This window comes from Pieris brassicae, chromosome 13 (assembly GCF_905147105.1).
Source record: "Pieris brassicae chromosome 13, ilPieBrab1.1, whole genome shotgun sequence".
Lineage (NCBI taxonomy): Eukaryota > Metazoa > Arthropoda > Insecta > Lepidoptera > Pieridae > Pieris > Pieris brassicae.
In genome coordinates this window covers 808,276-826,479 of record NC_059677.1, presented here as the reverse complement: position 1 = coordinate 826,479, position 18,204 = coordinate 808,276, and the positions used below count along the sequence as shown (strand labels likewise).

The 18,204-nt window shown below is 36.0% G+C and overlaps 1 protein-coding gene across 5 annotated transcripts in view; it reads left to right on the top strand.

Annotated features, from left to right (window-relative positions):
- LOC123717766 (rho GTPase-activating protein 6-like) overlaps positions 1–18,204 on the top strand; it is a 107,031-nt gene extending 88,827 nt beyond the window's left edge. For 3 of the 5 annotated variants that reach the window (XM_045673940.1, XM_045673941.1, XM_045673942.1), the window contains 9 exons: positions 2,737–2,907; positions 8,557–8,704; positions 9,373–9,595; positions 10,871–11,038; positions 12,364–12,477; positions 13,498–13,596; positions 15,174–15,276; positions 16,618–16,853; positions 17,851–18,182. In XM_045673940.1, coding sequence (XP_045529896.1) covers positions 2,737–2,907; positions 8,557–8,704; positions 9,373–9,595; positions 10,871–11,038; positions 12,364–12,477; positions 13,498–13,596; positions 15,174–15,276; positions 16,618–16,853; positions 17,851–18,121 — 1,533 coding nt within the window. In that variant the 3' untranslated portion in view covers positions 18,122–18,182. Of the gene's footprint in view, positions 1–2,736; positions 2,908–8,556; positions 8,705–9,372; positions 9,596–10,870; positions 11,039–12,363; positions 12,478–13,497; positions 13,597–15,173; positions 15,277–16,617; positions 16,854–17,850 lie in introns of all 5 variants that reach the window. The other 2 variants (XM_045673938.1, XM_045673939.1) reach the window with 2 other exon arrangements.

Below are 18,204 nucleotides of genomic sequence, written 5' to 3'. Positions count from 1 at the left end.
CACAAATCTATACGTACAGTATTTATTTCTTAACCTACATTATAATAAATAGAAATTAGGTCACTGGCAGTGTAAAAATTGAATCTAATTGTTCTTGTTATTAACGGACTGTCAAACGGTTTAAGATATTAATTAACAGTTACAACACAAAAGAGAAAATAATCTAAAATAATACGAAGGAACTACAAATAACTCGAACACACACGCAAATATAAAAATATTATTATTAAATATTAAAGCGTTGTTAGGTTCCTACCTGATACCTAATCTGTATTTGCTTGGTTTTTTTTAAGTATTTGGTTAAATAAACATAAATAATTGTTACTATTATTTCTTTGTAGGTTATGTAAATATAAATTATACGTATGTTGCATGGTTAAGTGATCAAATAATCTTTTTTTTTTAAGTATAAAACAGGGGGCAAACGGGCAGGAGGCTCACCTGATGTTAAGTGATACTCTCAATGCCAGAGGGCTCGCGAGTGCGTTGCCGGCCTTTTAATGTTTATAAAATGTAAATCCAATTAAAAAACTCGCCTAAATTCATTGCCCGCTAGTGTAATTAAGACATAATGGAATAGGCTAAAATTGACGTCACGTGACGTCATCGTGACGTCACGTATCTGGTTACCTGGCCTTAATAAAAGGCCATGATAATTTTATACTATGACGCTATGTACAGAAATAGAGCAATTCGTTACCAACGGGTGAACGTTTTTCTATGTATATAATGAGCTGGTTTCTATGTTTCAGACAAGACAGGTGATTCAGAGTTGCATATGTACCTGTCTTGAGAGATGTGTTGGCCTAGTGGCTTCAGCGTGCGACTCTCATCCGTGAGGTCGTAGGTTCGATCACCTTCTTTGCACCAATGGACTATCTGTCTATGTGGGCAATTAAGATACGCTCGTACGTGAAAATATCGTGAAACTGGCTTGCCTTAGACTCAAAAAGTTGACGGTGTCAGGAACAGGAGGCTGGTCACCTCCTTTCCTATAGGATGGATCATAATTTATTTATACTATACCGAGAGTTCCGCCAAAACCTGTGGAACGACGGAGGTCGAGCTGATACGGGTGGTGGTTCATATTCTGCCTAAACGTCGAATAACTCCTCCGAACACTCTTCATGGTAAATGCTCTAGAAGAGTGAGATCTTTCATTACAATTTATAAAGAAGAAAAACATCCAAGACACCGTTAAATCGTAGTTAATAAAAGATGATAATGATGATGATTATTAAGAAAGACTGTATGGCTATCTGTATAACTACGGTGTGGAGCCCTCACTTCGATGGGGAGACAATGTCAAAGCAAAACTATGTTATTTAAAATATAAATTACGATGGTGTTAGGTCTTTCGAAATAGCCATGTTAGTTCCGTTTAGGCTTTCATTATGTGCCTGTTGATGATGCATTGAAACATCATTTCTATTGAAACAACTCGTACAAGTGGTAATTTATATAGAAACAGAATCATCACAGATAAAAAATACCTATTTAACCAAAGAAAAAATGTATTGTTGGTAAGTTTTTTACGTTCGTTTACAAATCAATGTTTGTGATTCATTTTTATTTATAAAACCTACTCATAACGATCAAAGATACAATATTTACAATTTTCTTAACCTACATAATAAAAATAATATTAAAACAAATTTAAAAAGGTCCCTGTGTACCTTTAATGCTGGCAGAATTTCCTCCCTGTTTTACGATACTTATTCGTTGAGCGAGGAAACCACCAGCTCTGGAGTCACCAGTACTATCTACCAGGCGTCAACTTAAGTCTTTAATAAGCGCTTGAAGCTAACTTGAACCCCACGGCATAAGAGTCTCCTACAAAGGGAACAAAATCGAATTTGGAGGAAAGACTTTTATAAAGCCGTTATATATGTCCTGTATATTGTGTATAATTTAGTTTTTCTTTCTTTCTTTCGTTTAATATTTTCCGCGTTTTTGCTCGTCCGAAGAAGGTGAGACCAAAGCCCATCCCATCTTTGCTTGTCATTGGTTCTTTCCTATATTAATTTAAAAAGCACGAAAGGACCTTTAATACCTGCTGACCTGTATTCAGCAGTTTCCATCACTAGACAGAGTAATTCAAAAGAGGAGTCACTACCCACCATCTGTGCGCTTGGATCTTCAGATTTCTGCATTAGTTAGTCAATTTTGTCTATGAAAGAAGCGGATCTCAGCGAAAAATAAAATGCCTTCAAAGCCATAAAAGTTTCATCATCGGACGTCGAGGCAGAATACGAGATTCCACCCGTATCACCTCGACATAGGTCTTAGGGTTTTTCAGGTGGTTGCCCCGCATTGTTATGCAAAAGCTGGGATTGAGAGGGTACTTATCCATGGGTACTTAATATCAGATGATAACGTTTGTGAAATGTTCTATAATAAATGTATGCGTTTTATAGACCTACATTGGCAGTGGATTGCCTAAGGCGGTATTACGAACTGCCACTAAATACTATATAATTAGTCTAGAATTGTATTTTTTTTGGACCTGTGTCCACACGAAAGCCTTGTAAAGTTCCTGCCACGCGTGAATGTCAAACATGTACTAATATATATAATACGTTATCGTAATGTTACTGATATATTAATATATAAATCTTCAAAATTTTCTGTTTTTTTATTCGATTTTTTTACTCAATTTGTTAATTAAACGGGTTTATTTAACAATACATCTTGTCCTTTCGGAAGAAAACTAAGGTAAAGTGAAAAAAATTTCAGAGTGAATCCTGTGATTCGGGGGATTGGGGCTGGGCAGGTCTAGAAGAGGCAGGTGGAGGCAGACCCAGAGTTCCAGCACTAGTCTCCGCCTGCTTGGCTCACCTTCGCCGACATGGTCTTCATACCATGGGCCTCTTCCGGGTCTCCGCTTCAAAGAAGAGAGTGAGACAAGTAAGTTGAAAGTACAGCTGTTTGATAATTCAGTGAGTATATTTTTTTAATAAATAAGTTGAAAAAATTTGGACAAACTACACCATTTACTTTTATCAGACAATCATCGTCATTTTAATGACAACGTTAATAGTAATAAAAATAAAATAATTATTAATATTAATAAAATAATTACTTTTGCGTAAAAAAAGCATCACAAACTACTGAACTGAACTATTAGTTTCAATGGTTAAAATGTGGTTAACTGTGTAAATTTGCTAAAGAGGTTAGGGTCGAAAAGACGTCAGCACTGAAACCTCATATTATGGGCAATAGGATCTAATCCTTGGAAGGTATAACTATTGAGACCCTTCAGAAATCCTATTATTTCAAACTTACGATGGACGAAATGTATAGAGCTACAAGGAGACGAAGTATGAAATCCCAATTTGCCGAAATAAATATATTTTTTTTATAAAAATCACAGATAAACAACCCTTTATAACTTTAACGAAATTTCCTTTACCTAGGCAATAGATAGTAAACTCGATTGGGGCCCACACCTATAGATGATAGACACTCTTTGGAATAGGCTGAGCTCTGCAGCATATGCAGTAAAGAAATTCCGACATTTAACTAATATGGACAAGACTAAAATTGTGTATGATAGCCGTGTTATGTCGTACGGTATTCTACTGTGGGGCGATGCTGCAAAGGCTCAATCCATATTTGTGCTGTAGAAGCGGGCTGTTCGGGGTATCTGTTGTGTTACCCCAAGGGAGTCGGTACGGAATAAGTTCCAGGAATTAAATATTATTACACTATCTGGTCAATACATTCTTGAAGAATTGTTGTATGTAAAAAAATATAAGCGATTTTAAAACAAATAGTGAGGTTCAGCAATATAATACTCGAAACAGAACTAAATTGAGTGTACGACCAACCAGGCTCCAGAAGATAAACCACTCCTTATATGGAAATTGTATTCGTTTTTACAACAAACGACATTAGAGAATTATCACTGAATACATTCAAAATTCTCGTTAAACATAAATGATTCAATAAAGATTTTTATAAATTTGACGATTATTTAAATGATCCTAATCTTCGGCTTTACAAACGATTCGTATGACTCAAAACTTGGCGAATAAAAAGAGTGGCGGAGAGTTTCTTGCCAGTTCTTCTGGCCCGATTTACGCCCTCGTCTTGCGAACTGGTAGTAAATGCAAATCTACAAACAATTTCACATATTTTCTGTTAACATTTATAAGTGTATATACCTACATATTGAGTTTGAGTTACTTTAATGTCTTTGACGTGATGCGATGAACCAAAATAATAATGTAAGTACATACATCTTGTTTTAACAACTAAGACTTGTGCTTCCCTTTTAATAACATTGTATTTGATGTCACAATTATAAAATCCAACAATGTTGATTAGTTAATTGCGAAACATGAACGTGCAACTCTCAAAGCAAACAAAACTAAATTTAACCAAATTTAACGTCAAACACTAACCAAAACACCAATTAACGCAACTGTTCAACATTGTTGTAACATTTGAAGGCCGTTACTACGACAGAAAATAGGTTGATTGGAAATATATAATCTTATATTGTAGTAGCGACATCTACAATTTGCGGTATGTACCACAAGGGACAATTCGGTGACCGTTAACTTAAGTATAACTTTAAATAATAAACCCTGAATACGTACCACATATTAAATTTTCTTAACGAAAAGAAAGGTATACAATTGTCCGTCGTACGAAGAAGGAATTAGTATGGGGAGCCTTGAAATAGTTCAGAATACACAAACACTCACTGTAAAACTAAGGATGTTATAATATTCACAATTGGTCTTGGTTAATTAAGGTCACAAAGTTTAGGAAATTCTAGTGGAGGGCCAGATTTATAGAAAAAACGCATTGTATGTTAAATCTTTAATAATATTATGAAAACATTACATGTAGAATCTAATTTTTCTTCTCGACCGTCAAGACGTAATTATAACGGGCTATATACTATCCATATCGATAGCAAAACAAACGTAGAAAGGCGAACGAAGCTGGAATGACGTGGAGTGAAATTGAGAGATCCGCCGGTTGGCTTTCACTGCTGGATGCTCTGCCCCACTTGGGGGACAAATGTAAAATGGGCTTTTGATAATTATTATTTATACAACAAGTCCAACCTCTTTTCTATGGATACAATTTTAAAAGTGATCAATTCCTGATAGGACCCTTCGAGTAATGTAGGAAAAATGAACCTGATATAAAACAAATCTGGATTATTTCCAGTGAACTGAGGTGTTGAATGGTTGGCCGTCAGTCTTAAAAATCGTAACTTGTCCTGTGGCATATGTAATATCCGTCCACTCCTTAACGTTAATCCGTGATTTCCTTCCATGAAATGCATCTTCTGGATAGGCATGCCCTCCAATAGGCCCTCACTTAATATCAGGTAGCCAAACTTCTGTACAGTTCTGTATAAAAATCAAGAAAATTCTATAGTGTTTATATTAATCAGCAAGCCGATTATTTTCTCTCTTTACTTATATCATCTTCTTATATTTTCTTTTCTTCCTCGATTTTTGGAGTTTACTCCTTAAGAAACGATTTGAGTTATAAGGCCCGGTACGGAAATTTATGAGGAGTAAAATCAAGTGTAACACGAAAAGTTGAGGCGTTATGTAGAAAGAGACAAACATATATATATGTAGGATTGAACTCATTCTCTCTCTAAAATTGGATTTGTATAAATTGAACACAATTATTATTGTTATTTATATTGTTTTGTAACATACTTTATGTAATACGCTTTATTGAAGTAATATAAATAATCCGAATAATTACAGATATATGTTTGTTTCTCTTATCATTTTAGCAGATGCGTTAATTTACCCATTTTTTCTATTCGATATATATCATAATTATCGTTCGTAAGGAGTAAACTCCAATCGTGCGTCGTAGCTGACACACACACACATTTTTTTTTGTCATAACGAGGAAGCCATTCTGCTTTTTTCGTCCTTTTATCTTTCTTCTTCGTCTTTTCTAATAATGTGTCCTGTCCATTTCCATTTCAGTCTTTTCTAAGTTTTGTCATGTCTTTTATTTCTTCTAGTTTTACTCACTCTTATCTTTCAATTTCAGACCTAGAACTCTCTTTTCGATACTACACTTTATACACATAAGTTCTGTTTAATGCCAATACACAGACATATATATATGTTTATTGAATTGGCCATAAAGTATGTAAAATTGATTGCATATTAATTGAATTGGTCTGAGCGTGGATTGTTGCCTCATTTAGATTACAAACACTACACGAGAGATGTGTATAAATAATTTTGAACTGGGTCAACTGGGATTTTCGACGTTTCGATAAAAAATATATAATATTCATTTCCTAACATTCAATACTTACAAATGTATTTATTTACACATCGTTACCTTTGACATACATATAAAAACTGGTTACGTAAGTTATTAGATTACGTTTACGCAAGAAAAGAGCATAAGAATTCTTAAAAAGCCCGACAACTCACTCGCGAGCCCTCTGCCATTGATGGCGCCATTTTAAATAGTTAATATTCTGTTTAGATTTACATTGCTAGACGGCTTGCGATTGCGTTGCCGGCATTTTAAGAATTTCAAGAACCTATTGTTCAGTCGAATTGTTGCGGAAAAACTTCGACCGCGACCGCCTTAACCGCTTCGGCGTCTGTTGATGAAAATGCTGCCTCCGATGAAAATCTGAATAATCTGCTGAAGGAAATGCGGTGGAAAATGCAAAGAGCGCACATCTCTACACAATACCAAGGGATGCTGAGTATACTTTTTAGCTAGCTATCCAAAATCTTTTAAAAATAATGTCCAATCTCGACTGCATCACCTCTCCGGAAAATAGACTTCAAATCTCTCATATTAGCAGTTCAGGTAACCTAAAAACCTTCATGGTGACAGAAATTGAGGATCCATAAGCCATTCAAAAACCAAGAACGCGATGCAAGTATGTAAGAAATATGGAAATATCAAGCGATGACTAGTCAGTGTGGGCAGACACTCCATCTTACGCCTGGCACCTGCCCAGCGCATAGTGAGTGACCGCACTGCAATCCGCGATGCGAAAAGTCCGTATATTAAACTACAAAAGCAGGTATAATCTACTCTAAATTACTACGAAGATACCGGCCGATGCGGCAATACACAACTTCTTAATTTTAGGCACTGGGGCTTAACTGCCACTGCACTAACGCCTCCTGACCAGTTAGTGGTCCATACTTTAGATTGGAGGAAGGGAAAACATTGTATGAAAACCAGCTTGACTTAGACCCAAAAATCGAGGATGTCAGTCACATAAGACTATCAGAAACAAAGACGAAATACAGTCAAAACCAACCAACTAAAAATTAAAATAGTACTTCTTCTATATAATTTAAATAATTGTAAATATAAAGACGTACGACAGCTAAATTTACGCTCTTAAGAATTCAGGGAATTCAAAGTAAATGCAACAATCTTGCTAACAAGGAAGAGACAATGTCTAGCGGGTCTATGATTAGATATTGTTGACCAATCACAAACGACACGCGCCATTATATGTAATAACGTATATGTTTAAAATTCGTTACTTTAAAACACAAAAATATAACATTAAGGATGCAACGGGCTGCCTTATTACAAGCCGTATCTTGCAGGCAACCCTAGTAAGAAAAGAACTATTAAAAAAAAGTGTGCATGTACAGTGTACACACGTAAGAAGTGAAACTTCTTTATGACCTTATTTTTCGAAAAATGATCAATTGTATGCAACTTAACAGAAATTGGTTAAATAAAGTTAAATGAGATAAACTTTAACAAAAGGCTTTTATTATCATAGACATGAATACAAATAATACAATTATTTTATCTTACCTTATTACTACTTAGGTTATTCAAAGTTCCATTAAAATTAGAATTGTTACTATCATTGTTATCGTTATTATATATTTCGTTATTAATGGCTTCGAATCTCTTCGAATCAACCGTGGTAGGGACAAGAAAGACGCGAAAGAAGAAATAAAAACTCAATATAGAAAATCCCTATAACAATAAAATATAGTATGAGCTGCTAAACCGCAATAATGAACTAATATGAACAAACGCCATCTAGTTAGCCAATCTATGCTTAAGATTCTATTGTTTATTGTTATTCAAGGTTGGTAATAATTAACTAGTCAAATGAATAAGTGGCAGATACACCATGGATTCCGATTTATTTATAAAAAAGATGCAGATGCAGATTGCAGTGCGGTGTCGTCTTTAAATTAAGTAATTCGCCAAACCATTTTCAACAATTAATCAAAACATATGCCAAAGATTTTAGATATGTTTGATTTAGTCACTAAACATTCATTGTAAGAAAATATTTTAAGGTTTTGTTAAATATTTTAGGAGAAAGTTAATTGCCTAAATAAGATTTGTTGTAGTACATGGTTTTTACTGTGTACTAGATTTACATAAATTAAAAACTATCTAGAAAGTGAAATAATATCTTAATAAATAATCAAAAACACTTCAACAACAAAAAGCGTTTCAATAAATGTGCCCATGGGCCATGTGTCTTTAAATTTATAACAAAATTAAATCATTAATTAATTAATAATTAAGTAAATGATGTTTCAGCTACGGGAAGAGTGGGAGAGGGGCCAGGAATGTGCTCTGGACGATGCCCTACCTCATGACGTGGCAACACTTCTTAAAGAGTTCCTAAGAGACCTTCCAGATCCATTGCTATGTAGAGATCTCTACTGTGCGTTCTTGCAGACTCAGAGTGAGTGAAGGTTACTTTCTCTATCTCTTCTTTTATTACGGTATTAATGTACCAACATAATTGGAATTGGGATTTAAGAACGATACACAAAAATATTAAAGCTGTTAGGCTTATTGAAAACAACAGAAGTTAAACACAACAGCTTTGTGTAATCTTTTTTTTGCTATACCAAAATTAAGATCCAAATGTGTTGCTGGCAGTCAGTCAATAATAAAAGTATAAACTACCAAACCTAAATAAAGCAGGAAATTAGGTTTCTGGATTTCGCCTACATATTAAATGTTAATTTATCTTTTCTTGTTAACTTGTTTCTTGTATATGTATGTTTATGTAGAATTCTTTATCCACTTTTTAGTAAAGACCTGTGAATTTTGTTACATGCTTTATACAGATACCGGCAAACTTCTAGAGCATTAAACAAGGGAGTGGGGGAAAGTTTGCGCATCTTACACAGCGCGGGACACAAACGTCAATTGATTAACCAATCACGGCATCGAACGTCACTCTCCCACACCCCCCTCCCAGTGATACCTAAAAATTGATTTTTCACAGGCAAGGACATTGCTGCATTTGTTCAAGATGTTTGCCGGTACCTGTACAAGTTATTATTTTCCACACAACGCCTTTAGTGAGAACAACATCACATAGAAAATACTTTTTATTTTCAGAAATCCACAATAGGACTTTGCAATGGGAAGCACTAAGGTACATAGTCCAGCTATTACCATCAGCTCACAGGGATACATTGAACGCTCTGCTCTCCTTCCTGTCGCAATTGGCATCACACTCTGTTGATGATCACCAGCCGGGGAATAAGATGGATGCTGCTAACATTGCCACTATCTTCGCACCCAATATTCTACATAAAAATAAGCCAAATGAATGCGCAAGGTACGCACAACATATACTAATAGTGAAGTCCATTTCATACTATAAAATTTACAAATAAAATGGGTGTAAGTCAGTGGTATAATAATAGGGTGGCAGAGCTGGCGAAATGCCACGGGCCCCTAGCCCCTGCCCAACAGGCCGCGAGCTCAATTTTTTTTTTCACTGTAAATGTATCCAGTTTTCCCCACGTTTCCTTTACCGAAAATATAATGATGATGAATTATGTTCTATGGATGAATGGAATACGCATTAGGCTAGCGTGAGGGCTCCAGACCATTTCCTCTTACCTAAGAGAGAAGTTCTTTTGGTATTAGTGGGACATATACAACGTGTAATTGAGTATGCTGAAAATCTCGAAGTTGATTAAAATTAAACTGAGTACAGCGTGACGATTTTTACTCATAGGGCCCCATTAAAAGACATTGCCACGGGCCCCAGATGGTATAGTTACGCCACTCGAGTTACTTATAGTTATTTCCATTTATTCCTTTTCTGCTGGACTCCTCTTAAATTTTCTATTTGGATCTGTTCTTTGCTTCCTCCATTCATTTATTCTGAAACCCTTATGATGTCTTCAGCCCATTGATTTTATAGTTTTTACGTTTCTTTACCATTTTAGTTAATATATAATAGTAGACTCAGTCTGTGTCAATGGTATCATTTTATTACTTACTACTATATACTACTATATACTTTTTAGGTTTTTGTATATCGTGGTTCAAAAATCACCTTATCCACGTTATAAAATCTCTTTCCATATGAAAAATAAATCTAGTAGTGTTCATCCTCAACGTTGTGAATTGGTTTGTTTAAATAAATACTTAAACTGCAATACATATTTCAACATCGAGCTTTTGTCATTCCAAGTGCGAATTAGAACTGGACGTTTTTAAATTTGGCATTTTCCAGCCCTTTGTTGGTTTAGTTAATTAATTGTATTGACTTTCTAGCCCTGATTTTTATGCCTAACAGATTTTGTTCTCGATAGCATTCATTTGGTACAGTTTATATAGAGTAATCATCCGTTTCGTTTCAGCACAGTGTTATCATCATTTGCTAGAAAGAGACAAGATTACAGTGCGAATACACCGATTTTGTTCTTTTATATAACGGGTTAAACGGGCAAGACGATCACATTAGAGTCGCCCATAGACACATTGCCCGAGGGCTCGCAAGTGCGTTGCCGGCCTTTTATATTTTTTAAGTTTATATTGTTTTCTACAAAAAAAAACTAGGTTTGAAAGTAGCAATTTTTTATAAGATTAAATATTCCAGCGCGGAAGAGCTAGCGGAGAGAACAGACGTGATCAACGTGGTCCGACAACTAGTTGAGCGGCAGACAGAACTGTGGACACTTCCGGCTGAACTCCTTCACGAAGCTTACATCCACCTTGCGCATACGCAGCCTGCCCACCTAGATTCCTTATTGCTTCGGAGAGCCGAGTTAGTATCTATTCAAGTATTTATATTATCATATTATAAAAATATACACATATTAACAAATGTTTTAAATTAATATTCAGATTTAAATGTATTTTATATTTTAAATGTAAAACAGCGCCATCTGCTAACGCAATTTTGCGGTATAAGAAATATTATTACTTAGGAGATTCGATTAGATTATACTTTAGTAGTTGAGGATTTAGAGAGCGTTCGTGCGTGACGGCTTCCAGCGACGCGCGTGAGTTTTGACATCATCGACTGCACTGCGGATGGCTGTTAGTTCAACTTGGTATACAGTACAATGTCGTGATAGCTTGATTTTTCTTTTCACTTCCATTTTCCCATTTTGAACAAGCCGCGCCCACTCCTTAGTTGGTCTTGCTACCATCGGTATAAATTTTAATCTTAAAATGTAGGCTTGTTGCAGGGTGTGGTAGACCCTTAAATGACCTTCGTTTTATGTTAAGATCCTCTAATCCGCTCGGAGATAAACCCCTTCTGTCTTCATACATAGTAGGTTCCTCTTGTAATCTTAAATCCAGGGGCAGTGTACCTACTTCGAGGAGTTTAATGAAACCGTCCTGTAGGACCTACATATTTTCTGGGCGAAGCCTCGTTGTAGCTTGCGCAGCTTGCGTACATAGAGGATTTACACAGGTGGTGCCCAGGCCGCAGCAGCATTAATAAGCTCCATTATGTGTGGTGGTGGTATATACTGGTGATAATATTCACATTTAGTCCCCAATAAATTCTGGCTGTTTTAGATAGTAAATTAATATTGATAAGGTCACTATAAGAATTCTAAATACGGGACAGAGTAATACTAACAAAAATAAGAAATAGTACGAAACCAGAAAATATAGAATACCGCGTGAAGCAATTACAATGGCGATTGGCGTACGATAAGAGATAATAGGTCCATTTACCGGTATCATCACTTATCGGTAACTAACTAAACATATTAAAGATATAAGAAAGGTATCCAAGACAAGGCAAAAGAAACTGAGGAAGACCATTGATCCGATGGGAAGACGTCTTAGAAAAGTACCAGCTCCATTAAGAAGGACAGAATACAGTTGACAATTTTGGAGGAGGCTGATGTCGTAAGAGAAATCCGAGGAAGATTAAGTAGATTCATTATTAAATAATAAGTTGGAAAGGCTTCATTCATAAGATGTTGTCAGGTTAACTAATTACGTAATCACTGAAGACAGAAGGTCCTTTAGAGTAAATCAACCGACTGCGGCAGAACTGCGTTGCGAGTTGCAAGTTCTGTGTTGGCATGTGCATGGTGATGGGTATTGTATAAGAGCGGATGTCCACAGAACAGCGGAGGCCAACGCAAATTCGGAGAGTGGTGTGCGACGAGTGTGGGCTCGAGACCACTTCTTGCACGCTGCCACTGCGACTGCTACCACACAGCCTCTGCCTTCTAATATGTAAGCAAGCAATTTTTATTATTCCCAACTTTTCTTTTTCTTGATCCCAATTGTTTTAGTACATGATAAGTCGTCAGGCTGACTTGTTATTTGATAAATAATGTTTACCAAGTATTTTTTTTTTTTTTTTATAAAATAGGGGGCAAACGGGCAGGAGGCTCACCTGATGTTAAGTGATACCGCCGCCCATGGACACTCTCAATGCCAGAGGGCTCGCGAGTGCGTTGCCGGCCTTTTAACCAGGCTGTTTTTTTCCATTTAGATCACGATATATACAGACCTTAAAATTTAATTAAAAGGATGTCGACCTATAGGAGCGCGTGATGCGAGCACCATATAAGATTATAGACGGCAGGATGGAAAAAAAACGTCCAAAGCCTCAAAACATTATATTGATTATTACTTTGCGTAAAGAAAATAACGAATAAATGAATTAGTTCGGCTCCACCTACCACGCCCGTGTCACACATAAGGGTAATCACCGACGCGGTGGAAAAGAGGAGTGTTATACTAGAGTATCAATAATTGTCCACCAACACACAACACACAACACACACGTAACACACGAATGTATCAAATAATTAAAACTCCTGAAATACATTCTTCAAAAGGCAGTGATATAAATGCGGCTAGAATAACACAACTTCGGACATTCCGGCAGAATAGAAAATACCATCCGTATCACCTCACCGTCCGTCGTTCTACATCTGAACGTTTTTAAGGCAGTTTCTGCCGCGCACCAGCTTCCCACTTTATGAAAAGAGCGTACTAATTCTTAAAAGTTGTTGCATTTACGAGCCTTCTGTGTCTCTTAAGTGCCCATTGTCCATCACTTAACATCGGCTGAACTTCCTACTAGTTTGCATCCTAGTACATATAAAAATTGGATAAGATGATAAATACTGTGTCCAGTTGGGTTACGTGTGCAACAGTGTGACCATGAGTTCATCGTGAGCTAACCAGAGCTATAGCTATCCTGAGTTACCAGACATAATAATATCTATTGATATCATTTTGCAGGAACAATGATCGTGTCCCGGTTCGACGGACGCGAACAAAAGACGCCGCCTCGGATACGTCGTCTGGCTCTCTATCTTCTGCTATGACGATTGTTACGCGGTATATATTTACAATTCTATTGTGTACTGTTTTTATTGTAGACAACTCATTATTACCATTTATGCATTTATTTATTTATCAAACTATCAACTATTTCTATTACATAAAAAATATATGTATATAAGACATCCTAGTTGCCCCCGCGAACTTCGTTTCTCCCTAATGTGGTTTTAGTTAGCCTTGATACCGTGACACGAAAGAATAATTTCACTGTATTATCGTCACTATAATTTGAATATGATTTACTCTTCTGTCTTAGTAACACGTGGTTGGCTATGCTAACACCAAAAATTAAAAAAAGTAGAAATAATTGTATTTCACGGTATTTCGTTTACTACAAAATAAATTGAATTTATACTTTAGCCTCAATAACACGTGGTAATCATGATATTGAATTGTAGCTTATATGACACGTTTGTCGGTTTAACATAGCAGTGGCATCTATTGATTACTTACTCAATCCAGTCGAAAAGTATCTTTTGGAGTTAACAGATAATTGTAACTGTCAATTAATTATAGACAAATAATTTGCAATAAAATAAAATTGCGACTATAATTAAAGATCTAAGCTAACCTATCTCTTAACTTGGACCAGACTGCTCACGGTGTGCCAATTTAATTTAAATTCGGTTAAGTAGTTTAGGAGTCCATCACGGACAAACATCGTGACAGGAGATTTATATATATTAAGATTTTTTTTCACTCTAACTTTATATAGGTAGCCAAGTATACTTATGAACGTCAACAGAAAAGATGTTAAATTGATTCTGAATTAACATTGGAATTACTACCAGTTCGTAAGTCAAGGGTGTAAAGCGGCCAAGAAGAACTGGCAAGAAACTCTCTGCCACTTTTTATCAGCAAGTTTTGAATCATACAAATCGTTACGACAGCCATACATATTTGATTTTAAGAACGTTCTGATCTAGCCCTGTGTTTTCCAACGTATAGCCCATGCTCCACAGGGGGCAGTGTGATTGTGAAGGGGGGCAATTTCCTAAAACCTATCATTTAAGTTTCTTAAATTAATTTTGTATATGTAGCAAGGTTATAGGATAATAAGAAAAAATCAATTGTTAACTTTTAAAAATTATGAATGTCACATAGGGACAAGAACTTAGGATGGCACAAGACAGGTTGGTAAATACTGTTTTTTTGAAGCGACACTTCTTTAAAAACTTCTTTTCATGGGGATAAGTTTTTTTACGGATCGCCACAAAGATGTGCAGCGTTTTCGTCGGAGACAAGGGAGAGAGCGATTGAGAGAGAGTGAGAAAGGGAGATCGAGAAAAACTACACGCTATTGGTTGATGCATTCGTTTATACATATTAGAACTTTAGATAGCAATTCTGTTGCATTACTTCATCATTATCGTCAGCACGCAGACCGTGTGTAAACAGTGTGAATATAGATATACAAATACATGGTACACGAACATCTATTGGGGCTTTTGCTTAAGTAATTAATTTACGTTCCACTTCTGACATCTGTACTTTGTACGCACGCACTTTATTTACACTACTTTAAGTCTAACCTAATTTACTAAAGTATTAAATGATGTACTCGTCCCTTACAGGGTCAGAAGCAGTGAGGAGTGTACGAGTAGTGGCGTTATATGTTCTCCACCTTTAAGAGATTCAGCGCCGGACTCCAACGACTCGGCCAGTGATTATAATGAGGTATATCTCTTTTTATATCCGTAGGTAACATTTCATTTTGATTTTGTTTCTCACAGTGGTCTGGAAGACATCGCTTTGAAGCGATAACGCGATCGCCCTTTTATACAACGAAGTGTCATAACATCAGTTGAATGAATGAACATTCATTACACTTATTCGTACACAAAAACATAAATTGTCTTTGGTTAACACAGCTTTTACACATTGAAAGAAAACAATTTTTTAAACAGATTAAAGCTATTTGTATTATTATAAACTTATAATATTTTATTATGTATTATTATAAATAATTATATGTTTATAATAATACAAATAGCTTTAATCCGTTTAAAAAAAATGTTTTCTTTCAAAAACATAAATATAAGGTCCTTACAAATGAAATGAGAGTTTTGATATCAAAGATATCAAATCGTTTAGGAATTTCAAATTCAGTTTTTATTTCAATTTCATTGGAATAACTAAGATGTCATCGTACTCACCGTACAAGGCTCCAACGGATAACTTATTGCAATTGGATAACTTATTACGCCTTCAGACTTATTGATTTCCGTCAGAATTGTGTTTTAGTAATGGGATCAATCTACCTATAAGACGGCAAAAGTGTATATATAGAAATGATCAAGGTTTATAATGATTTACTAAAAACATTCAAAGCCCTTCCTACTATACTTTTCTATTAAAACATATATTTTAATAATGTAGTGATAAAATAATATCGGAATTGACCATAAGGATATGACTCATAATGTAAACTTCTATTCTACCTTTTAAGACAAATTTGCACGCCATTATGTGTGAAAGAATAAGCGAACCATAGATTGTACCACTATAACATTTTTGTACCATATTCTTGCAAATCAATTATTATTATGAATGCCTATATTTCAAACAAGCAAGTTCTTATACCTAATAACTAATTATGAATATACATGTGGACCTGCTACTTTTTAAGATCGTCTTCCCATCGGATCCATGGTCTTCCTCAGTTTCTTTTGCCTTGTCTTGGATACCCATTAGATTTAGTCCATTTATATCTATGTAAATAGGTATGTCTCTCGCCATTTTAATTGTTTGACACGGTATTCTATATATTCTAGATTCGTCCTATTTCTTTACGTGTCCCGCTTTTGGAATAAAATCGCTTTAATTATGCTCTGTTAGGAGTGCTTTTAAATTTTTTATCCGCTATTGATTTTAATTAATTAAAAAATATGTACACTTGAATTTTTTCGTAAGGGAGTGTTGTCACTTATGTTAAGATTCTACTCTAGAATTTAGGCATACAATGTAAAAAAAGAATAAACAAAGATATTGCCCCAATTAGAATAAATATAATTCCAGACTGGCCCGTGTTCAGAGGACGAATGTGTGATCACAGCATCACTGCACATCCCGGCCATGCGTCCGCGGCGCAGATCCACCTCTGGGTCGTCGTCGTCAGCGAAACGTGACTCGGCAGTCGGTTCATCACCGGCCTCGCCCGCCTCGGTGTCGAATGCCTCATCACCGCCGGCCAGTCCGCCCCCACGCGCGCCCGAAAGAAGAAATGATATCGAGAGACTCGTAACTCTTGGACGGTGAGAACAAACAAGATTTTGAAAAAAGCTTACTAATGAAACCGTTTCAAATTGTCAAACTCGTCTGTAAATTGAGTTTCTAAAAGGAACGTCTTGTGTATTAACCCTGTACATGATACATGATTATCTTGTAGATCCCGATTCATGTGATTATTTTGTACACCTGTACATCCTGCTACATATAACTATCTGGTATGCCCTGTGAATGAGCCTTTTGTAATTGTCTATTTCTACAATAGATGCAACATTCCCTAAGTAGTAGAAACACAATACTTAATTGACGACGAAAGATGATTTCTTGAATAGAATTCATTGGATTGGAGTTATGAAATAGTGAATTAATTTAAAAAAATATACTAATCCTTCCCACCATTTTTCTGGCTTCTGGTGGGCATTCCCTTTTCTTCATTCTGGGCCATTCTATGTAAGGGTCTTTCTGAGCCATCTGTCATCAGAAACCGTTTACATTACACCGTTTTTAACTTACTCTTTAAGTTTCACTCAAGAAGAGAACTATAGAGAGCCATATGCATACTCCAATCTTCTTAACAGCACCTTATGCGAACATTGTGTTGAAATCAAACTATAAAAATATTCAGAATTTTATTTCCCTTTTATATTCAGACATTATATCTTATTCCATCGCCAAGGGGAAAGACACTGTTGACTTTAACTCTAATCTGGCAGTGTAAGGAGATATTACAGGTGTAGCATCAGTGGGAGATCGTTCGCGATCGTCACTGAAAAAGCACTTACTTTCATTCTTTCATTACGCTCATTGCTGTTCAGCACGCGTGATCCACTTCGAGGACATGCCAGACAGGTTGACTGGGGTGGTACATAAAATAAATAACGCAAGTGTCTTAAGACTAGGTCAGCGTGGACGGCACTCTCACGTAAAGCAATAGAGAGAAAGTTTAATCCAGATGTTCAGTACGCATAGGGACTGCTAAAGCACGCCGTATTGATCTTCTTTTAAAAATCATTCTGATTTCAGGGAACGAAACACATCAGACGCGCGCGCAGTCATAGTGAGACAACACGACGAGACAACAGTGTCACGAGCCACGAGAATATCTCGCGAAATACGGCGGGAAGAAGTCATCCGGAACGACCAGACCATAAAAAAAGAAGAACCAGTGAGAAACGATCTAGTCAGAAGAGATGAACAGATCAGGAGAGATCTAGTCAAAGACGAGAGGAGAGATGGGACAATGCTTTACAAGCGGGGAGAGTTAATCTCCAGTGCACAGACTCGGCCCGCATGACATACTGTATACTTTGATTTTATACATAAACGACTATTTATCATGTGTGTTATTATTGAACCCTAAACAGCTGGTTAATATTT